This window comes from Rana temporaria, chromosome 1 (genome assembly GCF_905171775.1).
Source record: "Rana temporaria chromosome 1, aRanTem1.1, whole genome shotgun sequence".
Classification (NCBI taxonomy): Eukaryota; Metazoa; Chordata; class Amphibia; order Anura; family Ranidae; genus Rana; species Rana temporaria.
In genome coordinates this window covers 520,057,750-520,083,782 of record NC_053489.1, presented here as the reverse complement: position 1 = coordinate 520,083,782, position 26,033 = coordinate 520,057,750, and the positions used below count along the sequence as shown (strand labels likewise).

The 26,033-nt window shown below is 45.0% G+C and overlaps 1 protein-coding gene across 3 annotated transcripts in view; it reads left to right on the top strand.

Annotated features, from left to right (window-relative positions):
* Window positions 1–26,033, top strand: part of TTC29 (tetratricopeptide repeat domain 29) — a 374,706-nt gene that overhangs the window by 310,744 nt on the left and 37,929 nt on the right. For all 3 annotated transcript variants that reach the window (XM_040331767.1, XM_040331774.1, XM_040331760.1), the window contains exon 9: window positions 19,998–20,121. In XM_040331767.1, the coding sequence (XP_040187701.1) occupies window positions 19,998–20,121 (124 nt within the window). The remainder of the gene's footprint in view (window positions 1–19,997; window positions 20,122–26,033) is intronic.

Below are 26,033 nucleotides of genomic sequence, written 5' to 3'. Positions count from 1 at the left end.
CTGGGGCGTGATCGGAGAGTGCAATGATGCCTATTTCCGCCTTTGATAGCGCAGTTAGGTTTCTTTGGGAGATAAAGATCAGGTCTAGTCTAGCATATTTCTTGTGGGGGGGTGAGAAGAAGGAGAAATCCTTATCTGTGGGGTGAAGGAGTCTCCAGGTGTCTACTAGTTTAAGTGACTGTAGTAAAACCTTAATCCTCTTCAGGATCTTATAAGAGACATGAGAGTGTCCATTAGATGTATCATGCGAGGGGGTGAGGGGGATGTTAAAATCCCCGCCTAGAATGATACAGCCTTCTGCAAACCATTTCAGTTCTGGTACAATTTTGGTACAGAACGTAATGTGAGCGGAATTTGGAAAGTATACATTTGCCAATGTGACCGGTGTCCCCCCCAAGAGCCTTTAAGAAAAATAAAATGGCCCTCTGGGTCCGACAGTTGGCTAGAAAGTTCAAATGGGGCGTGTTTGCTCAGTAAGATGGAGACTCCTTTAGTTTTTGCCAGGGGGTTTGTGGCGTGATATGCCTTGGTGAAGAAGTTGTTAGTGAGTTTAGGGGTGTTCGATCCCTTGAAATGTGTTTCCTGTAGGACGGTCACTAAGGGGTTCACCTTTTTTAGTTCTCTCAAAAGTTTTGTTCGTTTCTCGGGGACGTTGAGGCCATTGACATTATGGGAAATGACCAAGGGCGATTTGCCTAAATGGGAGTATGACATTTTGGGGGAGGGAGGCAGAGGTAGTGGGGTGAATGAGAAGCAAGGGTAACCAGGAGAGGGAAGTAGAGGAGGCAGGGGGGTGGGGGGGGGGGGGGGAAATAGGGCGATGTAGGAAGGTAAAGGAAAAAAGGGGAGTGCTTGTAAGAACAGCCTAAAAAGGTATCGCACTGAGGTCGAGACTGTACTCTGGATGTCGCTTTTAGAAGCGCAGAGATATCAGGTGTCACAAAGTGAGCACCTCTAGTGTCTCTAGGGGGAAGAGTGGGAGGTGCCAAATTGAATGTATGGAAGTCGATATAGACTATGAATGTATATATCAGGGAACATTAGGTTCCAGGGAGAGTTTGTGAAAAACGAGAGTGAAGCATACATGTATTACAAAGAAGCAGGTGGGAGAATGGATGGACAGCCGCACTCCAAAAAGTCTTGTTGAAAAAAGACGTGCTCTTTATTGTAAAAAGGAAAAAATGCACAGCACACAACAGCATACAGTGGGATAGACAGCTGACGCGTTTCGCATTAACAACTAATGCTTAGTCATACAACATGAAATGATCGTGTCAGGAATAACGTTTGTAAACAACATTTGCAGTAAAACTGGTATAACATTTCCCCAGGGGTGACCAAAAGAAAAAATGAAAATAAAAATAAAAAACTGCCTCAGGTCTGCGGCTTGTAAGGGAGTGTAAGTGTAGTCGAAGACAGTATCACTGCCCATGGGCCCACATTCCATATATATCATGAGTTAAACAATTACGTCTGTCACATCAAAAGGAGAGTAGTGAAAGACAGATACGGATCTATTCCGCTGTTATGAGGATAGCCAGGAGGGCCAGACATCTCTAACTGTGCAAACATGTCATCTCCTAATTAAATGTGATCCCCATAAGTCTGGGAGAGGGTATTAATAATGGCAAAAGGGTAATGAGATATTATGGCCAACTAACAAAAAGAGCCATAGTCTACATACATGCATTATCGATTTGCAACCCATACATCTCTCAAGCCTGTACTAGGACATATCCTATCAGTTCGCCCGCATATTAGGGGTGCTACAGGTACTATACCAGACATTGTTCATTGGGGAGCCGTCATCGGGAATTGCAGGGGGTCGGGTTCAATCAGAGAAGGCAGAAGGCTTCCCGGTGTGGCAATGATCCTTAGGCAGAGGACCTGTTAAAAGGTGATAACTCAGAGCAGATAATAAGAAATACTAAATAGGCAAAATAAATAAAAATAAAATGAGAGCTGTCAAGAATGTTAATCACATAGCAGTACAAAAAGGCTGCATATAAGACCAATCCAGGGGTTATAGGACAGAACTGAGCTCCTGTTGAGCAGCCATGAATCTAGGTAGTAGGGCCGGAACAAGCCTTGGCCAGAGCAAGTCAATGCAGTCCTTTTCCTGGTGCTACGTAGTGTAGAAATAGTCAATCGTCTCCGCAGCAGATTTAAGGACTGTCACGAGTCACGGTTAAGTTTGCAGACACAAATAGACTCACCGCAGCGTCATGACTTTCATACCTGGGATGCCGTCTGAGTCTGTGTAAGGGCAGGTCGTGCCTTAAAACAAGGATTGTTCCAGAAGAGCTGACATCCAAATACCGTCAATGCTGTGTGGAGGAGCAGGATGGTAACTTGCATGACAATGTCACATTTTCAGTAGGCCGCCGCCCTCTGGTGGAGAGAGTCTGAGCCCTCTCTGGATGATGTTACAAGATCCCAATGCTTCGTTCGTGAGCATAGAGCTGGCAGGCTGTGTTTAGAAAGGGCCTGACGACAGGATCCGTAGTAGGTCAGATTCGGATGTGGAATCTTGAAGTTTCCTTAGGTGATACAGTTCTCGAGGCTCAGTTAGTTCTGTAATTCGGGATGGGTTCCCCGCGGGAATGAAAGTCTTGTTTATGCTGAGTAGTGGGAGTTTACTTAGCAACAGGAGCAGGATATCGTGCCAGCCGTTGAAATAAGGATTGTCTGAGTGGACAGTCCGGCATATGGTGACAATGCTGTGTTATGAAACGTTGTGGAGACTGCATGCTGGCTGTGTAATTTTAATGGACCGCTGGCGGAAATTCAAGCTACCTCCATGGCAAGTGTAATGTTCCCGCGTGCTAATCGAAAGTTCGGAGCAGGTTTTAGGGAATAGGGCACATAGGCAGTACTGTGTAACCTGATAAGGGTCATCCTGGGGGGACTAGAGAAAGAAAGAATGAACTATGCAATGATCTGGGAATATATTTTATAGACCTCACATCCTGGGGCTTTTAGCAGCCGGTGAGTTGTGATCATTCCAGCCTGCGTTTCTTCTGGGGGTGCCCTGTCTGTAAGGAGATTTAGCGGGAGACGGACCCTGTCTGGGTGGATGGTTGTTGATTTCTGGTGGTAGGCGGAAGTCCGCATACCATTCAGGCAGTTCCACCGGAGCAATTTGTATGGCTTCACAAAATCTCTGGAGGTCATCAGGGGTCTTGAGCAGATATTGTCTGCCGTTATGTAGTTTGTAACGCGAATGGGAACTTCCACCTGTATGTAAGTCCTTTTCCCCTTAGAACATCCAGCAATGGACGTAGAGCTCTCCTGTTTTGTAGTGTTATAGGAGACAGGTCCTGGAAGAGCTGAATTGCGGTCTCATTAAAGGTGATCTGGTCATTCTGCCTTGCTTTTTGTAGGATATCTTCTTTCAAAGTATAGTTTGGGAGACAACAAATGATATCCCTCGGGGGGTTATCATCCGGGGCTTTAGGCCTAAGAGCTCTGTGTGCCCTGTCGAACTCGATGGGTGAGGCCTCGGGCCTATCTATGAGACTGTTGAAGATGGAGGTAAGGGTGGGTTTGATCTGGTCAGGGGCAATGGATTCGGGGATCCCCCTCACCCTAATATTGTTTCTGCGTCCCCTGTTGTCCAAATCTTCTAACTGCCTGTTCATGGTTATGAGATGGGTAGAGTGGGCCGTTGCAATGTCATCTAGCCTGACTAAGGCCCGATCCCTCCGTTTGCCCGCCCTGTCATTTACTGCCATCTGCTCTGAGAGCCTTAGTAGTTCGGACTTAATGTCTGTAATGGCCGCCGCGAACAAGTTTTTAATGTCCGCTGCGATGTCAGTCATAATGGCGTAATTCAACGGGTGATCGCTGGGTATGTTACCTCTTGAAGAGCCTTCAGAGGCTGGGAGGGAGATCTCGTCGTCCTCCATGTCGTCTCCACGCTCCGGGCTTCGTGTCGGCGCCATCTTGGGACTCTTGCCGCATCCGCCGAAGCTGAATCTTACTAGATTTGCCTGGGTGAGTTTGCCTTTTGGAGTGCCCTTCGAGCGCAGGGAACGGTTGTGAGGTCCTTTCCTTGTGAGGTTGGACATTTTCAGCCGAAAAGACCGGGTTGTGATAAGGCTATTTTCTCCCTGGAACACGGAGCTCCTCTAGCATGCAGCAATCCACATCGCGCGCCAAGCCACGCCCCTGTAATATTTGTTATCACAATTTAAATGGTGACAGCTCTATTAAATAATGGTTTACTTACTTTATATTCCAGCACTGTGAATGGTTAATGGCTGTGTTAAGACAAGAGACATTAGAATTGTTTGTGTATTATCAGGTTAACCACTTAAGCCAAATGAGAGAGAAAATCACCGCTCAAGGTAGGTCTATTGTAGGGTCGTTTCAAAAATATAGGACTCCAAGGGTGCAGGCAATGCACTAAGGCAAATATTGGTAAAAAGATGAGGGATGGACAGCCGCACTCCAAACCAAACAGGTTGTCTTTATTCAAATCAACAGCAAGAACACAGCAGATCACAGCAATAGAAACAGGAGAATACCGACGTTTCGCACTGGCTTCAGTGCTTATTCTGAAGCCAGTGCGAAACGTCGGTATTCTCCTGTTCATATTGCTGTGATCTGCTGTGTTCTTGCTGTTGATTTGAATAAAGACAACCTGTTTGGTTTGGAGTGCGGCTGTCCATCCCTCATCTTTTTACCAATATTAACCACTTAAGCCCCGGACCATTTTGCGGACACATCGGACAATTTTGACACATTTTTGGGACCATTGTAATTTTTACAGCGATCAGTGCTATAAAATTGCACTGATTACTGTGAAAATGACACTGGCAGTGAAGGGGTAAACCACTAGGGGGTGCTGTAGGGGGTAAGTGTTTCCTAGGGAGTGCTTCTAACTGTAGGGGGTATGGGCTGTGTGTGACATGACACTGATTACCGCTATCGATTAAAGAAAGCTGTGGTCACTGTCCTGTCACTAGGAAGACTGGGGAAATGCCTGCGGGACCTGCAGTCGGAGTCACGGAGCTTGCGGCGGGTGCATGCACAATTCCGGCTTCTTAAAGGGGATGTATATACTGTATACGTCCTTCTGCCTGTCTGTGCCATGCTGTTGACATATATTGTCGTGCGCTGGTTTACAAGCAGTTAATCACAATGTGTATGTCTATTGTTATGACTTAGATCAAATCACATTACTGCAGAAAACCAGTTAAAGCGGAGGTTCACCCAAAAATCCACTTTTTGACATTAGCTGTAGCATACTGCTAACATCTGCAGTATGCTGTTTTTTTTTTTTTTTTACTTGTACTTATCGTTATATGAGCCCTTGTTTTCCGGCTCCGAGCGGGGAATCCTGCGGGGAATGGGCATTTCTAAGCGAAGAGGAGTTGATTGACGGCTGCTAAGGTGCGTCTTGGCCTCTGTTTAATCTTCAACTGCCATGATGCTGCTTTCTTGGCTCAAAACAGTAGGAGGGTTTACTTCCACTTTAATTCCAAGGAGTTCACTGTATATGCCATTTACTACAGAGTGTCCCTTTTGCTACCTCTGCAACATACACTGCCTAAACTGGCCATACATGGTTCTATGGGCATGCTGATTGTACCCAAGTTGGTCCATCGATCGACTTGGATACAACCAGCACGTCAGATTTTTACATCCGATTATTGCCAGCAGCTATAGCCTCTAGCAATATTCACTGTGTTCTGCCAGCAGGGATGGCTCCTGTGCCCCCCTCGGGAGAACACAATAGCTCAGCGGGAGGGATGGTTACTGGTGACCTCGTAATCTACTGATAAAAGGAAGCAGGCACCGTTATGGTTTTTCATTCAATTTTATTGCACTTGGAAGTGTGTAATAGATTTAATGTAGTGTGAAACTGCAATGAAAGCAGGTTCCGGTCAGCAGGGACTGGCCTATATTGAAGTATGTATGGACCGGCTGATTGTAACAAGGTCAATCCATCAATTGACTTGGGTACTGTACAACCAACCTGTTGGTTTTTTAAGATGAAATTATTGCAAGCAGCTATAGCCACTAGCAATAATTGCTGTGTTCTCTTGGCAGGGAAGGCTCCTTGTGCCACCCTGCCAGGAGAACACAAGGGCAGGAATCAAGCATTTGTCTTTACTGCAACCTGTGGTTGCAGGAAAGAAAATTGCATCATCTATGGCCTGCCTTAGCAGCAGTATATACTTGTTACTTCTGCCTGTCTCAATGTCCAATAGATATAATATAGCCACTGCTCAACAACACAATGTCCCATCGCAGCTGTTTCTCAACACTTCCTATACTTATGTACCATCCACTACACAGCCAGACAGCAAGGATATTGTGTGAGTGGACACTGGAAGTGGCGGCAAGCAGCAGTAACATTGGGCCTGATTTACTATGCTCTGTGCGCTGCGCTGGTTCATGCGTTAATTAGTACTCCGGGTGGAGGCTTAATTGGGCGCATGAACCAGCGTAGCAGCCGGCGCATTGAAAGTAATATGTAAAGCCGCGCCGAACTCCCTATAGAAGTCTATGGGAGAAATCAAAAGTGTTCATTTTAAAGGCTAATCTGCTAGTTTTGTCCTAAAAAGTGTTTGGGGACCTCAGTCCTGTCCCAGGGAACATGTATCAATGCTTTTTTTATTTTTTAAAACGGCCGTTTTTTCGGGAGCAGTGAAATTAATAATTCTTAAAGTGAAACAATAAAAGTGAAATATTCCTTTAAATTTCGTACCTAGGGGGGGTGTAATGTCAGCATGTGAAATAGCGCATTTTTCCCGCACTTAGAACTCCCCCTGCACAAAATGACATTCAGAAGGAAAAAAGTCATTTAACCTCCCTGGCGGTATGATTCTGTCTGGAATTACGTACCAAAAGCGGTACATTTTTTTTCATGGAAATTTGGTGATATGTATTATAGGCCTGCAATTCTTAGTAATTACTTACTTAAACCTGACCAAAACAAGACTCTAGTAGACATTCCAGATGTGATAAATTTGAAACACAAAACACATGAATTATAATTAATCAATAATATAATTTTATTTAACAAAGCAATGAAAAATAAAGAAATTAGTCAAAGAAAGAAATTCAATACACATCCATAGTGTGAAACACTTTGAAGCAAGGAAATAGACAAAGTCCGACATTGCAATCTGGGCAATAGTACCTTGATTCTTTTCGGACTTTTTTCCCATTTTCATCCCTCTTGGCGCAGCAAACGACGCACATCCTGGTAGGCGCTAACTTTCGTGCGGTTGGCGGTATAGGTTCCAAAAAATGACGACCTGTCAGGCGCTCTGGATTCCCAACGTCAACAGAGCGTCGTCCGTGTCTGTTAGCAGACACTGATGCCGTCGGGTGATTGATAAAGATCTGCTCAGCCAACTTCCAAATAAAGTCCGAATGAACAAGAGGTATGTTCGTGTTTTTTTTGTAAAGGATATAGGCGTTCCAAAGACATTGTTCAAGGAGATGCCTAAAAATCTTTTTATAGTACTTCTTTTGTTGTTTTCGCATCGCCGGGTAAAAAGTCATCGCCTGATCGGCTCGGTCGACACCTCCCATTGTGTGGTTATAGTCGATCACGACTTGTGGTTTCAGCACTTCGTTTCCGTATTTTGTGCGGACCATGGCAGTGGAGGTGCTGTGCACGGTGCTCATGAGACACACGTCCTTTTTGTCTCGCCAGCGCATTGCCATCATTTTGCCCTTTTGAAAGGCAACCATCTCTCCTTTTTTTATTTTTTTCTTGCCAAACGTAGATGGCATGTCACGCCGGTTTGGCCTCACGGTACCATACCCGTCCGTTTTATTGAGGAGCAAAACCTCATAAAGTTCTGGTGACGTGTAAAAGTTGTCTGTTGTCACGCAGTATCCCTGGTTCAGCAATGGGTCCAGCAGTGACAGGACAGAAGACGTGGCCATCCCATAGCGGCTGTACCTGGGATTGAATTTGGTACCTTTCCCGGTGTAAATTACCGAATTCCATATGTAGCCGGTGGATGATTCACATAGCATGTAAAATTTTATCCCAAAGCGCGCTCTTTTGGACGCAATATATTGGATCCAACTCAGGCGTCCCTTGTAGGCCATCAGACTTTCGTCCACACTTACGTCCCTTTCTGGCACATAGGTCCGCTGAAAGTTGGCAACAATCATCTGGCACACCTCCCAGATTTTTTTCAGCTTTGGCGCAGGATGTGTGGCCTCGTCAAATTCTTCGTTGTTGGCGAAGTGCAGGTTTTTCATTATTAGTGAAAAGCGATACTCAGACATCACAGTGCCAAAAAACGGAGTGGCCAGCATCTTATTGGTGGTCCAGTACCACTTCTGGAGCGGTTTGCCCACCACCCCCTGAAGGATGATGAGTCCCAAAAAATTCCAAATGTCCTCCTCGGTGACCGGTTCCCATTTTCTGGACCTGGAAAATCTGCCACGCAGCGTAGCAGATTGCTGATCGTGGTAGCGATTGGTCTCCGTCACAATTTGTAAAATGACCTCCTCAGATAAAAAGAGTTTCAAATACGCCATAGGGTTGTCGGCCTCCACATTTACCTTCATCCCAGGAGATCCAGTAAATCGGAACCTCGGGGGCGCTGTCTGGTCCGCATCACTGTCTATAGGGCACCAAGTGCGCACATCACTCAGGTCAGGTGCGGGATCATCTGCGGCGTCACTTTCTATATCAGTGTCAGTGTCAGATCCAGATGATAAATCTCCATATGATTCACTGTCGCTTTGATCTGCGAGCAACTCCGTGTCGCTGCCGCTATCGCTGTCGCTCAGCTGGTCCAAAAGCGCATTTGGAGGACAGCGCTTTTTTGATGCCATTTTTTATATGGTTTATAAGGTTTTATATGTCAGCAATGACAATGGCAAGGGGCAATGAAAGGGCACTGTGTCAGTTTTCAAAGTGATACAGTGTAATCCTCTCAGATTACATTGTATCACCACCTTTTTATGTGTTTGTGTTGGTGCAACATTTGAATTTCCCTCCCAGTTCCGTTCCCATGCACCATTGCGGTGCATGGGAACGGAACCAGGAAGTCAGATGAGCGATGGACGGCGCGGTGTGTGTCTCGGCGGCGATCACAGCAATGATAGATCATCGCTGGATCGCCTGGACAAGGTAAGGAACACCGCTGCGCTCTCTGCACATTCATCCCGAGCGCGACTCGGACTAACCGATAGTAACATAAAAAACCAGACCCGAGTCGCGCTCGGGTTTACCGTCAGGGGGGTTAAAAATTCACACGCGGCTATAATGAATTGTCGGCTCTGACAATTCTAAAGGGATTCATTCATAAAACAAACAAAAAAATGTGTAGGGGTTCCCCCAAATTAAATTACCAGGCCCTTCAGGTCTGGAATGGATATTAAGGGGAACCCCGCCGTAAAAAACAAAAAAAAAAAAGACGTGCGGTTCCCGGCAAATATCCATTCCAGGCCCTTCAGGTCTGGTGTGGATTTTAAGGGGAACTCCACCCCAAATTGAAAAAAAAAATGGCGTGGAGTCCCCCTAAAAATCCACACCAGACCCTTATCCGAGCACGTTGACCTGGCCGGCCGCAGAAAAGAGGGGGGGACAGAGTGCGGCCCCCCCTCTCTCCTGAACCGCACCAGGCCACATGCCCTCAACATGGGGAGGATGTCCCCATGTTGATGGGGACAAGGGTCTCATCCCCACAACCCTTGCCCGGTGGTTGTGGGGGTATGCGGGCGGGAGGTTTATCAGAATCTGGAAGACCCCTTTAACAAAGGGGACCCCCAGATCCTGACCCCCCCCCTGTGTGAAATGGTAATGGGGTACATTGTACCTCTACCATTTCACCCCAAAAAAAATGTCAAAGTGTTAAAAATGACAGTAGCCGGTTTTTGACAAATCTTTTAATAAAATCTTCTTTTCTTCTTTCCTTCGGGTTTCTTCCGCTGCTTCTTTCTTCTCGTCCACATCTTGCCCGACGTCTTCTTCTATCTTCTCCGTCCGTCCTTCAGCCTTCTGGTCCCGCATCTTGCCCGTTGTCTTGTCCTGTCTTCTTCTCCGTCCGTCCGCCAGCCTCCTCGTCCGCATCTTGTGTCTTCTGCAGTCTTCTTCTCGGTCCGCCAGCCTTCTCGTCCGCATCTTGTGTCTTCTCCGGACCCAGCGTTTGAATTTGAATTGGCCGCCGTGTTCCCGCTCCTGGGACCCGCCCCCCTCTGACGCCACAAGTAAACTCCTTAGAAGGTCATGTGCGTCAGAGGGGGCGGGGTCACATGAGTGTGACACGGCGGGAACTTCTTCTCCGGGGCGGCGCGATTGAAATTGAATTCCCCCGCTGTGTGACGCTCTGTGACCCCGCCCCCCTCTGACGCACATGACCTTCTAAGGAGTTTACTTGTGGCGTCAGAGGGGGGCGGGTCCCAGGAGCGGGAACACAAGAATCAAATTCAAACGCTGGGTCCGGAGAAGACACAAGATGCGGACGAGAAGGCTGGCGGACCGAGAAGAAGACCGCAGAAGACACAAGATGCGGACGAGGAGGCTGGCGGACGGACGGAGAAGAAGACAGGACAAGACAACGGGCAAGATGCGGGACCAGAAGGCTGAAGGACGGACGGAGAAGATAGAAGAAGACGTCGGGCAAGATGTGGACGAGAAGAAAGAAGCAGCGGAAGAAACCCGAAGGAAAGAAGAAAAGAAGATTTTATTAAAAGATTTGTCAAAAACCGGCTACTGTCATTTTTAACACTTTGACATTTTTTTGGGGGTGAAATGGTAGAGGTACAATGTACCCCATTACCATTTCACACAGGGGGGGGTCAGGATCTGGGGGTCCCCTTTGTTAAAGGGGTCTTCCAGATTCTGATAAACCTCCCGCCCGCATACCCCCACAACCACCGGGCAAGGGTTGTGGGGATGAGACCCTTGTCCCCATCAACATGGGGACATCCTCCCCATGTTGAGGGCATGTGGCCTGGTGCGGTTCAGGAGAGGGGGGGGGCCGCACTCTGTCCCCCCCTCTTTTCTGCGGCCGGCCAGGTCAACGTGCTCGGATAAGGGTCTGGTGTGGATTTTTAGGGGGACTCCACGCCATTTTTTTTCTCAATTTGGGGTGGAGTTCCCCTTAAAATCCACACCAGACCTGAAGGGTCTGGTATGGATATTTGGGGGGACCCCACGCCATTTTTTTTTTCAATTTGGGGTGGAGTTCCCCTTAAAATCCACACCAGACCTGAAGGGTCTGGTATGGATATTTGGGGGCACCCCACGCCATTTTTTGGGGGGGTTTTTACGGCGGGGTTCCCCTTAATATCCATTCCAGACCTGAAGGGCCTGGTAATTTAATTTGGAGGGACCCCCTTTTTTTTTTTTTTTTTTTTTTTAATGAGCAATGACTGTATTCTTTATAGCCATGAGTACTTTAAACTTCCTTTTTTTTGTTTCACTTCAGAAATGACATCTTGTACAGGGACAGTTCTAAGCACGGGAAACATGCGTGTACCCCCCCTCCCCCCCTGTATGAAATTTAAAGGAATATTTCACTTTTATTATTTCACTTTAACCACTTTCATACCGCGCCTATTCTGGCACTTCTCTCCTTCATGTAAAAATTATATTTTGTTCCTGGGAAATTAATCAGGACCCCCAAACATTATATATAATTTTTTAGCAGACACCCTAGGGAATAAAGTTAGCGGTCATTTTTTATTTGATTTCCAACGGTATTTGCGCAATAATTTTTCAAACGACTTTTTTTTGGCCCAAAAAAAAAACACGGTTCATGAATTAAAAAAAAAAAAAAAGTAAAGTTAGCCCAATTTTTATGGATAATGTTAAAGATGATGTTACACCGAGTAAATAGATACCTAACTTGTCACGCTTTAATATTGTACACACTCATGGAATGGCGCCAAACTTCGGGACATAAAAATATCCATAGGCGATGCTTGTTTTTTTTTTTACAGGTGACCAGTTCAGAGTTACAGAGGAGGTCTAGGGCTAGAATTATTGCTCTCGCTCTAACGCACGCGTCAATACCTCACATGTGTGGTTTGAATGGTGTTTACATATGTGGGCGGGACTTACATGCATATTTGCTTCTGAGTGTGAGCTTCTAGGGACAGGGGCGTTATTTTATTTATTTGTTTGTTTTTTTTACCTCATATTTTTATTCTTGCACTTTTTTGACACTTTTTTTGATTTTGGATCACTTTTCTTCCTATTACAAGGAATGTAAACATCCCTTGTAATAGGACTAGTGTGTGACAGGTCCTCTTTATGGAGAGAGGTGGGGTCAATAAGGCTGGAAAGCATGGTATTGAAAAAAAAAAAAAAGTTCTCATGCTTTCAGCTGCAATCATGTTCGTTCAGCACAGTGGTGTAGTGTATAGCACTTTGACCTAGCAGCAAAAGAGTCGTTGGTTCGAATCCCGCCCGTGACAGCATCTGCATAGAGTTTGCATGTTCTCCCTGTGCCTGCGTGGGTTTCCTCCCACAATATAAAAACACGCTGTAAATCGGATCCGGTCTAAATAAGCCCTAATATGCAGTAGTATATTTAGGTTTTGTTCTGCCCTAGGCCTGACTACATATCTGCACCTCCTAATAGAAAAATGACCCACCCCTTCCTGTCAAAGCCACACCCTGTTTTTGTATGACCCGCCCAGTAATTTTCAGGGGACCCACACACTAGTTCTGGGGGGGCACTGGATTCCCTTAACCACTTCCGTACCAGGCACTTACGCACCTTCCCGCCCAAGCCAATTTTCAGCTTTCAACACTGTCGCACTTTGAATGGCAATTGCGCGGTCATACAACACTGTACCCAAACAAAATTGGCGTCCTTTTTCCCCCACAAATAGAGCTTTCTTTTTTTGTTATTTGATCACCTCTGCGATTTTTTTTTTGCGCAACAACTAAAAAAATACTGCAAATTTTAAAACAAAAAAACGTTTTTATTTTTTTAGGTTAATTTTTTTGTAAATAAGTTTTTCTCTTTCAATTACGGGCACTGATATGGCGGCACTGATGGGCACCGATGAGATGGCACTGATGGACATCGATGAGGTAGTACTGATGGGCACAGATGAGGTGGCATTGATTGGCGGCGCTGCTATGCGGCACTGATGGGCACTCATAGGCGGCACTGATGGGCACTCATGGGCGGCACAGATGGGCACTCATGGGCGGCACTTATGGGTGGCACTGATGGATACTTATGGGCGGCACTTATGGGTGGCACTGATGGATACTTATGGGTGGCACAGGTGGGCACAGATAGGTGGGCACTGTGGGGTGGCACTGATGGACACTGTGGGGTGGCACTGATTTTCCCAGGTTGCCAGTCAGTGCCCATTTGTGGGCACTGATTGGCATCTTTTTTCTTTTTTTTTAATGCTTTTTTTTTTTTTTTCTATATTTTTTTTTTTTGCACACCCTGGTGGTCCAGGGTGGGCATCCCTGGTGGTCCAGTGTGGTGATCCGAGGGGGGGCTGCGCTGATAAACAATCAGCGCGAACGCCCCCTGTCAGGAGAGCCGCCGATCGGCTCTCCTATACTCGCGTCTGTCTCCGTGAGAGACTCTTTAGACTGACACCCCGCATCACCGATCGCCGCACTGCGTGCCCCCACAGGCGCGCGCGGCATGAAATCCTGCAGGACGTCCTGTCAGGATTGTGTAACCACTTCCCGGACGTAAATCGGCCATAGGCTGGGCGGGAAGTGGTTAATTTGCATAGTTTTTCTCTCACTTCCTGTTTGGCTATGGGGCAGGAAGTGAAGGCAAATCTCCCCAATTGGACACAGATAATACAAAATAAACTGACAGGGCCTATAACCCTTCCTCACTATCCAAAATTAAAGAAAATAAAACTTGTTGATTATAGTTCTTGTCAGGGGCGGACTGACCATTGAGTCACTCGTGCACTGCCCGAGGGCCCCATGCCACTAGGGGGCCCCATCCGGGTTGCCAGGCTCAGTAAAACCAGGGACAGTATGTAAAAATCTGTGTTTTTTTTAGATCTGTCCCTGATATGTCCGAAAATGACATGCTTTTAATGTGAATATCCCAAGATTTTAGCTGCCCGCCTCTGCACTACCTCCTGACGTGGTGGACATCTGTAAGCCAGAGGGGCCCCATAATCTTCTATTGCCCAGGGGCCCCATGAGTTGTCAGTCCGCCCCTGGTTCTAGTTTAAGAACAAATTTCATAGAGTTTTATTGAGAGCCCTAAGAAAATATAACCATGCCAATAGGCCAGGATAGAGCGTTGCTAATATGTAGGAATGTGTGTGTTAGAGCACCCCACCCAATGTTAACTAAAAAATTATTAATTTGCAAATAAGTATTATCTGCTAATTTTTTTTGGGATGTCTGCACCCCTGATAGTGACAACATTTGTGAGGTGTCTTCACCCTTTCTAATTCATTCACTTCCTGTCACATAGCCAAACAGGAAGTGAGGGTAAAACCTTACTAATATATTTTCTTGGGGACACAGAGATCAATCTAAATAGTTTCCCATTATGTAAATTGCACTCTAGCATTTTGCTGTGTACACCCCAAATTATTAGGGATCTTGGACTTTGGGGTCCATTTACTAAAGGCAAATCCACTCCTACAAGTGCAAAGCAAGGAAGAAAACAAAACAACTTTGCTTCTACAGGATTGGATGTTAAAACCATCAGTGCTTCCTCTCTGATTTTCAGCAACTATGCTTGTACTGCAGAGTGGCTTTGCCTTTACTAAACCCCAAACTAAATAATCATTTGGGGCAGGGATGCTCAAACTACAGCCCTCCAGCTGTTGTAGAACTACACATCCCATGAGGCCTTGTAATGCACTGACATTCACAGACATGACGGGAATTGTAGTTCCTGAACAACTGGAGGGCCGTAGTTTGAAGACCCATGATTTGGGGTGTACACAACAGTGCTGGAGTGCAATTTGCTTAATGGGGACACTAGTTAGATTGACCTGTGTCCCCAAGAAATGACACTGGTAGGGTTTTAACCTCACTTCCTGTTCAGCTGTGTGACAGGAAGTGAAGCCAATTTTAAGAAAAGGGACACAAAGCGCAACACAAAAATAAAAAAACACAAAGCAGGGGTTCTAACACTCACTTGGCTTCCCTCAAACACCCACAATTTGAATAGGATTGCCTTGCGCTAGATTTAAGCACAGTGCTGTAAATCAGCACGTCAAGCCTGTCCACCAATAGCAAACCCCCCCCCCCAGGCCATGTTTGCAGGTTTTCCTTCATCTTGTACATGTGCTTTAAAATACAGTCTGGGCAGCAATTCTTGATAAGAGAAATCCACAAAACATGTCCTGTCGGGGGTACTTGAGGGCTGAGGACCACTGCAGAAAAAATAAAATAATTACCAGTTTTCTCTTTAAAGTCATGGAGAATAAACATGGCAAACATTTCATGATTACACACCAGGAAAGAAGCTTAGACACACATAATTTGTTAGGCCCAAACCGATTTCAGCTGCAGCTGTCAACATATGTAGCATGAAAAAGTAACAAAAGACAAACTTAACAATTTTAAAATAATTTTTATTGGTCAACAAAACAAGGAAAGCGAAAAAAGACAAACAAACAAACACAAACAAAAATACATTTCAAAATTCTAACTAACCATAGCTTCACACATTTTTCATAAAATAAGGCCACATAGACAAATACATCAAAGTGAACATCATTTAAAAATAAACCAAAACCATTGGCAAAATAAAACAAAACCCATGCAACAAACCACATTTGTGTTTAGCAACAGCATTTCTGCCAGCCTGCCCCTTCTGAGGGCAGCTGAGGACTGATCGATCCAAGCTTTTTATAACAGTGCTAGTAATGAAGCAATTGAAATCACATGAACAAATTGCAGTCTCTAGTTTGGGTGAGCTTGTAATTGGGCACACCTGCAATTAACCCAAACCACGCTCTATGAGCATCCAAGGAGTGTTTTTCACCTTTTAAAAAGAAAGGATATTTTTGTTCTAAGTGTTTGAGCATGCTCAGTTCATCACACATGTAGGAACCAAGCTGCAATGGAATGAGAGCTTTTTTTTTTTTTGTTTCCCCTGATCTGATGCTTTCCAGCCTGAAGGGGAGGTGTTAAAGACAGAAGTAAACACGCACATTTAATAATCTATTTGTGGGAAAAAAAAGGTTGCCAATTTTGTTTGGGAGCCACGTCGCACGACTGCGCAATTGTCAGTTAAAGCGACGCCGTGCCGAATCTCAAAAACTTGCCCGGTCATTGACCAGAAATATGGTCCGGGCTCAAGTGGTTAAAAATTAACAAAACACAAAAGTGAGCCCAATTTTTGGGGATAATGTGAAAGATGATGTTACACTGAGTAAATAGATACCTTACATGTCACGCTTTACTATTGGAAACACTCCTGCAATGGGGCCAAAATGAATTCCGTGAATATCCCCATAGGCGACCTTTTTCTTTTTTTTCCAGGTTACCAGTTTATAGTTACAAAGAAGGTCTAGTGGTAAAAGTATTGCTCTCGCTCTAACGCACGCGTCAATACCTCACATGTGTGGTTTGAACGATGTTTATATATGTGGGCGGGACTTGCGTAAGTCCCGCCCACATATGTAAAAATTATTTTTACTTTTTGCTATAATAAATATCCCCAAAAATATATATTGTAAAAAATAAAAAAACCCTCAGTTTAGGCCGATACGTATTCTACATCTTTTTGGTTCCAAAAAATCGCAAATAGCGTTTAGTGTTTGGTTTTTGCAAAAGTTATAGCGTCTACAAAATATATTTTTTTTTTGTTTTAACTAGTTATTGTTGCGATCAGCGATTTTTATCGGTACTGCGACATTATGGCGGACACATCGAACACTTTTTTGGAACCATTGGCATTTTTCTAGCGATCAGTGCTGTAAAAATGCATTGCTTACTCTAAAAATGCCACTGTCAGGGAAGGGGTTAACACTAGGTGCGAGGGAGGGGTTAAATATGTTCCCTGGGTGTGTTCTAACTGTAGGGGGGGTGGGACTGACATGTGTAAATGACAGATTGCTGTTCATGAAGGGGAACTCCAGACCCCCCCAAAAAAAATAAGGTGGGTTCCCTCCAGGCTCTTAGGCTTGGTCTGGAACATAAGGGGTTAAACCCGCACAAAAAAAAAATAGCGTGGGGTCCCCCCCCAAGATCCAAACCAAGCCCTTATCCCAGGCACGCAGTCTGGTCAGACAGGAATGGGGGTGGGGACGAGCGAGCGCCCCCCTCCCTCCTGAGCCATACCAGACCACATGCCCTCAACATGGGGGAGTGTGTGCTGTGGGGGAGGGGGGCACTGCCCCCCCACCCCGAAGCACTCTTGTCCCCATGTCGATAGGGACAAGAGCCTCTTCCCGACAACCCTGGCCGTTGGTTGTCGGGGTATGCGGGCGGAGGGCTTATCAGAATCTGAGAGACCCCTTTAATAAAGGGGTCCCCAGATTCCGGCCCCCCACCCTATGTGAATGAGTATGGGGTACATCGTACCTCTACCCATTCACATGGGGGAAATGTAAAGTAAAATAAAACACCACACAGAATAAAATATTTTATTAATCTGCTCCGGAGCCCCCCCTTTCTTCTTTAGCTCTCTTAGAAGGGGGGGTTTCTTCTCTCCCGATCTTCTGCCGGGACCCTGGGCTTCGGTGATTTCTGCCGGGGGAGGGCGCCATCCCTCGGTCCTCTCCGGAGCCTTCCGCCGGATGCCCCCACCCCATTTAAGCTCTTTTTCATTAGGGAGGGGCATCCGGACTTCGGGGTCTTCTGCCGGGGGATGGCGCCTATCCCCCGGTCTTTCCGGTGCCTTCCGCCAGGGTTCCGGTCTTCTGCCGGGGGTGCGCCAACCCCCCGGTCTTTTCTCTTCTGTCTTCTCTGCTCCCTCTTCTGCCTGGCTCCCCCGCGGAGCCAGGGCTTTCTTCCGTCTTCTTTCTTCTCTCTTCCTTCTTCTGCCTGTCTCCTCCGGGAGCACAGGGCTTGTCTCCGCTGTCTTCTCCCTTCTCTTCCATTGGATGTTGACACGACGAGGTTCCGCGCTGACATGCCGTGTCAGCGGCGGGCATGGACTTATATAGGGTAATGCCACCATGTGACCTCAACCCATGTGACATCACATTCCCTGGGCATGATGGGAATGTGATGTCACATGGGTTGAGGTCACATGGTGGCATTGCCCTATATAAGTCCATGCCCACTGCTCAGACGGCATTCCAGCGCCGGACCTCGTCGTGTCAACATCCAATGGAAGAGAAGGGAGAAGACAGCGGAGACAAGCCCTGTGCTCCCGGAGGAGACAGGCAGAAGAAGGAAGAGAGAAGAAAGAAGACGGAAGAAAGCCCTGGCTCCGCGGGGGAGCCAGGCAGAAGAGGGAGCAGAGAAGACAGAAGAGAAAAGACCGAGGAGTTGGCGCACCCCCGGCAGAAGACCAGGAAGACCGGAACCCTGGCGGAAGGCACCGGAAAGACCGGGGGATAGGCGCCATCCCCCGGCAGAAGACCCCGAAGTCCGGATGCCCCTCCCTAATGAAAAAGAGCTTAAATGGGGTGGGGGCATCCGGCGGAAGGCTCCGGAGAGGACCGAGGGATGGCGCCCTCCCCCGGCAGAAATCACCGAAGCCCAGGGTCCCGGCGGAAGATCGGGAGAGAAGAAACCCCCCCTTCTAAGAGAGCTAAAGAAGAAAGGGGGGGCTCCGGAGCAGATCAATAAAATATTTTATTCTGTGTGGTGTTTTATTTTACTTTACATTTCCCCCATGTGAATGGGTAGAGGTACGATGTACCCCATACTCATTCACATAGGGTGGGGGGCCGGCATCTGGGGGCCCCCTTATTAAAGGGAGCTCGCAGATTCTGATTAGCCCCGCCCGCATACCCCGACAACCAATGGCAAGGGTTGTCGGGAAGAGGCTCTTGTCCCTATCGACATGGGGGCAAGAGTGCTGTGGGGTGGGGGGGCAGTGCCCCCCTCCCCCACAGCACACACTCCCCCATGTTGAGGGCATGCGGTCTGGTACGGCTCAGGAGGGGGGGGGGGCGCTCGCTCGTCCCCACCCCCATTCCTGTCCGGGCCAGACTGCATGCTTGGGATGAGGGCTTGGTTTGGATCTGGGGGGGACCCCCACGCCGAATCGGCGCGGGTTTAACCCCTCACGTTCCGGACCAAGCCTAAGAGCCTAATGTAGCCCTGAAGGGGGACCCGCGCCGATTTCAACTTTGAAATTTGGCGCCGAGTTCCCCTTCAGGGCTGAAAACAGCTCGGAGATTCCCGTGCGCCGCGTCACGCAGCGCATTCACGGGTACGCCGCTTGGTATTTAACCAAGATTTTCACGGCGTACTGACAAGGCACACGGGAATCCCTGACTTTTCTCTCTGCGCATGCCCAGTATGCAAATGAACCTCCCAAGGTTCAGGCGCACTGTGCAAGCGTACGGGGATCTGTTTTCAAAAAACACTTTCCCTTTCAATTCGGCCCGCCAAACACTTCAAAACACATGTCACTTCACTTCCCCTGCATCCCCCCACCTCCCCCCCTAATAAACTCCCGCCCAAACCCCCGCAATTTACAGTTTAATGTGCCGTGCGCCAGGTCTGTACTGGTGCACAATGCACCCTCTCCTGGGCGCACGGAGCACATTAGTAACTAGGGAAATACACTGCACTAGCAGCGTATTTCTTTAGTAAATGGCCAAACGGCTGCTACTCCTGCTTTTACTCCATGAGTCATGGAGTAAAGGCTTGGTAAATCAGGCACATTGTGTCACTAAGCTGTAGATTATTCATACAGTGTACACAGATGGAGGTATACATATGGATGACAGACCAAGGAAAGGTTAAAAATGATAGTTATGCAGCAGCTGGTTAAACAGCTCTGTGTACAGAAATGTCCAATGTGCTGAGAGCAGCTAGAGAGAACTGATCACTGAAATCTGCAACCCATCCTATGCAATCCTAGAATGACAGTTTTTTTTTCTAAATGCAAAAATTATTGGATTCATTTTTTTTTCAGCCAAGGAAAAATAGTGGAAAGCATCAAATACTTGGAAAACTTTCTAGAAGTCGCCAGAAGCAGCAATTTGTGTCAAAGCTTTGTAGAGACGTGTATTTGCCTTGGAGACATTTTCAATGCAAGAGTAAGTATTGATTCTTTCAGGGGTGGATCACTGGGAATAATTACTCAGTTTTGCGATATGTAAAGTCAAACTCCAGCTTTGTAAAAAAAAATCTATTACATATAGTGGAGTCATTTTAGCTTATTTACAATCACAATCTTTTGCTATGCGCTACTGAACTTTTTTTTAAATAAGAGATAAAATGTGAGATTCTTCTCAGTACAGACTTTATTATTTGGTTTAGCAAACCACTCACCTGTCTGTATCCTTCACTGATGACCCATCACTGCCTTGCCTCACCGCCTCATCCAATCAGAGAACGCCTTGCATTTTCTTAATGGTGCCCAAGCTGAGTGGCCGACCTCCTGTGTCCAGAATGCAGCAAGCCAGCCGCTCAGCACTTGATCCAGAAGCAAGAGGAGATCATTGAATTAGTGTCTACTTCCATGATTTCCAGCATAAATGGTCATCGGCCAAGTATGTTATTTACATTGGGGTTGATTTCATAAACTGGACCTTACAAAATCTGGTGCAGCTCTGCCTAGAAACCAATCAGCTTCCAGGTTTTAGCCCTCATTCACAGATTTTAACCACTTACGGACCGCCCGCTGCCGTTATACATCGCTACTTTGAAGAGGAATACCGTTGTTACGGTAGCAGCTAGCTACCGTAACCCCGGTACCCTCTTCAAGAGCAAGCGGTCCTCTTTCAGATAAAAGTGGTCTCTGTGGCAGATACACCACAAGATCACTTTTATCGGCGGTGAAAGAAGGGCCCCCCTCCCGCCACTCTCCGGTGTCCTCCGCTGTTAACTGGAGCTGTTGGCAGCGGTGGAGGCATTCGGGTCCTCTCACATCAATGGCCTCTCCATACTACTGCAGGGCGGAACCGAAGTCAAAACGTCACTTCTGCCCAATGCTCTTAAAGGGCCATTTGTTTTATTGCATTTTAGTCTAAATATGAGATCTGAGGTCTTTTTGACCCCAGATCTCATATTTAAGAGGACCTGTCATGCTTTTTTCTATTATAAGGGATGTTTACATTCCTTGTAATAGGAACAAAAGTGACCCAATATTTTTTTTTAAAAAAACAGTGTCAAAATAAAGAAAATAAAGTAAAATAAATAATAAAAAATGTATATTTTTTTAAAGCGCCTGCTTATGAAAACCGTGTTCAAACCACAAATGTGAGGTATCGCCACGATCATTAGAGCAAGAGCAATAATTCTAGCCCTAGACATTCTCTGTAACTCAAAACATGGAACCTGTAGACTTTTTTAAATGTCTCCTATGGAGATTTTTAAGGGTAAAAGTTTGTCACCATCTCACGTCAACTTTGAAGCGTTGGGTATCAGTTTACTTGGCATAACAATTTTTTTCACAATATAAAAAATATTGGGCTACCTTTACTGTCGTCTTATTTTTTTATTTAAAAAAGTGCGCTTGTAAGACCGCTGAGTAAAAACGGCGTGACAAAAAGTATTGCAATGACCGCCATTTTATTTTCTAGGGTATTAGAAAAAAAAAAAAATATATATATATATATATATATATATATATATATATATATATATATAATGTTTGGAGGTTCTAAGTAATTTTCTAGCAAAAATAAAACTGTTTTTAACATGTAAACCAAATCTCAGAAAGAGGCTTCTTAAGTGATTAAATTGTGCTCGAGTTCAGATGAACTTGCACAATTTCAAACCCGCATTTCAGTGCAAGTTCGGGGGCGATTTGAAAGACATCTGTGTAGATAATGCATAGATGTCTCATGAAATCGCCCCTGAAGTCGCCAAAGGTAATGCAGGAACTACTTTTGGAAATCGGTGTGATGCTGCAAAGTTGGCGTCGCACCGATTGGGGCAGTGCCATTGTCGGCAGTAGGCTGCAATTTGAACGGAGTCTTATCATCAAAGCTTTTTCGAAGTTGAAGTTAGAAGCTGATTGGTTATCATGCACAGCTGCATCAGATTTTGCACTCTCTAAATTTAGTAAATTAACCCCAATATGTATAAAATATACACACCTGGAATTTACTTTTAACATATTTTAAATTTAGGACTTGATAAAGCATGTAATGACCATGGGCCAGATTCACAGACACTTACGTTACTCCGCGGCGGCGTAACGTATCCCATTTACGTTACACCGCCGCAGGTTTACAGCGTAAGTGCCTGATTCACAAAGCTCTTACCTGTAAACTTGCGGCAGTGTAACGTAAATGCGCTCGGCGCAAGCCCGCCTAATTCAAATGGGACGGGCACCATTTAAATTAGGCACGTTCCCGCGCCGAACGTTCTGCGCATGCTCCGTTAGGAAATTTCCCGACGTGCATTGCGCGAAATTACGGCGCCCCGACGTTTTTTTGGAAATGTGACGTGCGTTACGGCGTTTCGTATTCCCGGACGTCTTACGCAAAATAAAAAAAAAATCGAAATTCGACGTGGGAATGACGCCCATACTTTAACATGGCTGATCTAAAGATATGCCATGTTAAAGCAGGTGTAACTTTGCGACCGGTAAAAACGACTAGCGACGACGTACGGGATTGCGGCGAACGCGCGGATCTTCGTGGATCACTGTAACTAGTCATTTGCATATTCTACGCCGACCGCTATAAGTCAATTACACCTGTCGGATCTTATGGCTATCTATGCGTTCTATGAATCAGTCGCATAGTTAGGACGGGCGGATCACAGAGATACGACGGCGTATCAGGAGATACGCCGTCGTATCTCTTCTGTGAATCTGACCCCATGTTACTAAATGCTAGCTTTTTAAAAATACCATGGTACTGGAACAACGTATCCTAAGTGTTAAATCTATCCTAAATAAAAACAATTGGAGGGCAGGGTTTGCATAGATCACAATGTATTAATCGATGAGTAATTACCATGTATTCATGTCATGAATACTTGGGTGTTGTTACAAAAGTGTACCAAGATCAGTCAATACATGTAACACCTAAAGATATAATTGTAGTCTTAAAAACGTAATTTTCTGTAAACGCAGACCGCCTTTATAGCATTAGGGACACAGATAGCACCCACAAACTGCCTGCAAAGAAAAAGAGGATTTTAGTATATATTTTTTCCTAGTTAGTTTTTAATGTGCCTGTTATATATAGCAGGCACAACTGACATTGCATGCTTTTTGACAACTGCACCTTGTATGTGTATTTTGCAAGTTATCTGCTTTCTGAAGGTAGAGCAGTGTGTGCAACTGCCTGCCATTTGTGCTGTAGAAGTGGTAATGTTGGTGACTTCTTTGTGTCATTTAATTCCCTGTAGGAAAGAACAGCTTTGAAAAAAGTGCACACACTGCTTTCCTGGTCGTTTAAATGGAAGAGTCACTCTTTGCGGTCTGCTGCTTGACAGCTGGTTAGAGTGTGCTAATTGCCAGTTATGATTATGGCAAGATTAGCCCGTGCTCGTGGCATCCTGCTTGCTACAGTTTCCAGCCAGGGAAGATTTTAGGATCATGATCCCAGACTGACTTTTGACACAGTATGGGGGCGGACCTGTGATGTTTAAAACCCAAGTGAAAGCAGAAGCAGCTAAAGTTTGTGACATATGGTGTGTGATTTGGGTCTTTAAAGGAGCTAAGCTATTTCACCAATTCTTGCTGTTCTCAAGTCCATTAAGATGACCATTGGGGAAAAAAAATCGTTTGATACAAAAAGATAAAAAGGAAAATCTCATTAAGTTAGTCATGGCTGGAATGTCTAGATTATTATAGATTCAGTATGTATGAGCAGCACCCTGCAGATAGACTGAGTTTGACAGACCTTTAGTACTCCCTGTATCTCACCTGCTATTAAAGATACATCGAGGTATCCAAGAGCAGTAATAGCATAATTAGTCATTCTGGAATTCTATATCCTATTACAGTTTGTTTACAAATAAACAGCATATAAATGCATTTAAAAAAAAAAAATAACAAAAAGCTATACAGTACAAGGAAATAAATAAAGCATTTTACGGCAATAAAAATGTGCATGAGTATAATTCATTATGGTATAAAATATTTAGCATTTAATTTATGTTTTTTGAACGCTAAAATAAATGTTCTAAATGTACATCTGTAGGACAGAAGCGTACTAACCACATACCAGCCCTCTATTATCGACAGTTGAATTAAAAAATAATTGACATGTATAGTCCTTTTAAAAAATTTGTGTATGTAATTTATTTCACTCTTGTACTTTTTATAGCCTTTTATTTTACATCTTTTACTTTTAAGTTGGTTGTATGGTTTTTGCTTTTGTTTTAATTAGCAATGACACCTGTAGTGCAATGAGCAATAGAGAACTATAACTCATAGGGCTTTACTAAAGGCAAATAGGCTGTTCGGTTTGCAAAGGGATGTTCTGTTAGTAAATGTGGTGTAAATACCAAAAATAACTTAAGAACATCTACTAAAAAAAAACAGTATTATTCCTTGTACAAGATTGGATGATGGAAGTCAGCAGAACTTCACCTCATTCACTTAGCCAAGGGAAGTGTTCCTTGCAAAGTAATTTTTTTTTTCTCACAAACTGAGCAACCTATTTGCCTTTAATACATTAACCCTATAGCGTCTAATGAGAAATCAGCACCTTAGAGTATGTAGAGTAATGAATTAGTGCCATGGTTTAACCCTTGCATTACTCTTATGACATCCATTTGTGTAATAAGGCCTCTTTACAGAGTGCAAACTATTATATGGTGTTTGTACACATTCAGTTAAATCAATTTTTTTATGAAAAGCTAGCTGGACAGAAAAAAACATGCTATTGCATGTTAAACAATTAAACTTGCTGCGTTTTGTTCAGATTTGCACCTGAGTACAATGACAAAACTGGGTCTTTGTGCTTCCTATTTCGCACATATAACTACTGACAGCTTCAGTTCCCTTGGTGTCCTTATCCCTTGTTATGTTACCAGAGCTTTCAAGGGGAATTACAGACTAAACTATGTGGCTTTCAACAATACAAAAGCAGAAAGTTACTACTTTGTAATTTACTGTATGTGGGAGTGCACAAAATCAAAACTTGTCTGCTACACACAAGGTTGTACTGCAATAAAAATCAATTATTATTTATTTCAGAGGTGTGAAAGATTAGTCAACACAGATTCAAATAGGCTCAACTTGAGCTACTATAGTCTATCCGAATATACAGTAGGCTTTAAAAGAGAAGTTTGGGTTTGTTTGTTATTTTAGAAACCATACTTACCTAGGTGTCCCCCTCTGCCTCTAATGCCGCGTACACACCATCACTTTATGTGATGAAAAAAAATGACGTTTTTAAAAACGTCACTTTAATTGACTGTGTGTGGGGGAAAATGTCGTTTTAGGTCTTGTAAAAAACGACCAAAAAAAATTGAAGCATGCTTCAATTTTATGTGTCGTTTTTCAAAAGTGCACTTTTTACTTCACAGAAATTGACCGTGTGTAGCAAAAAACGTCGTTTTCTAAGACGTTTTTTCATCCACGCATGCCCAGAAGCTACTTATGAAGCGAGCTTCAATGGTAAAACGTGGTGGAACGTAACCTCACTTTGCAAGATCATTGTGAGAAAACGATGGTGTGTAGGCAACTTCGTCTTTGAAAATTGAAGTTTCAAAAACGTCATTTTTTACTTCACAGAAAGTGTCGTTTTTTTTCATCACATAAAGTGATGGTGTGTACGCGGCATAAGGCTGAGAAATGATCGGTCAAACACTGCTGATCGCTCAGTTCTCCCCACTGCTCTGAGCTGACAGCAGTGACTGTCAGTCACCGCTGTCTGCTCTGGCCCTCCAGTGCTTACTGTAATTCTGGGCTGTGGAGAGGGCAGGAGCAGCTGTTTCAGGCTTTTAGAGGTTGAGCCAGATGCCAGAACAGGCATATTGGTGGATCCAGACCATATGGTTGTGATATTTCCCCAGCCTGAACCAGCTCTATGACGTC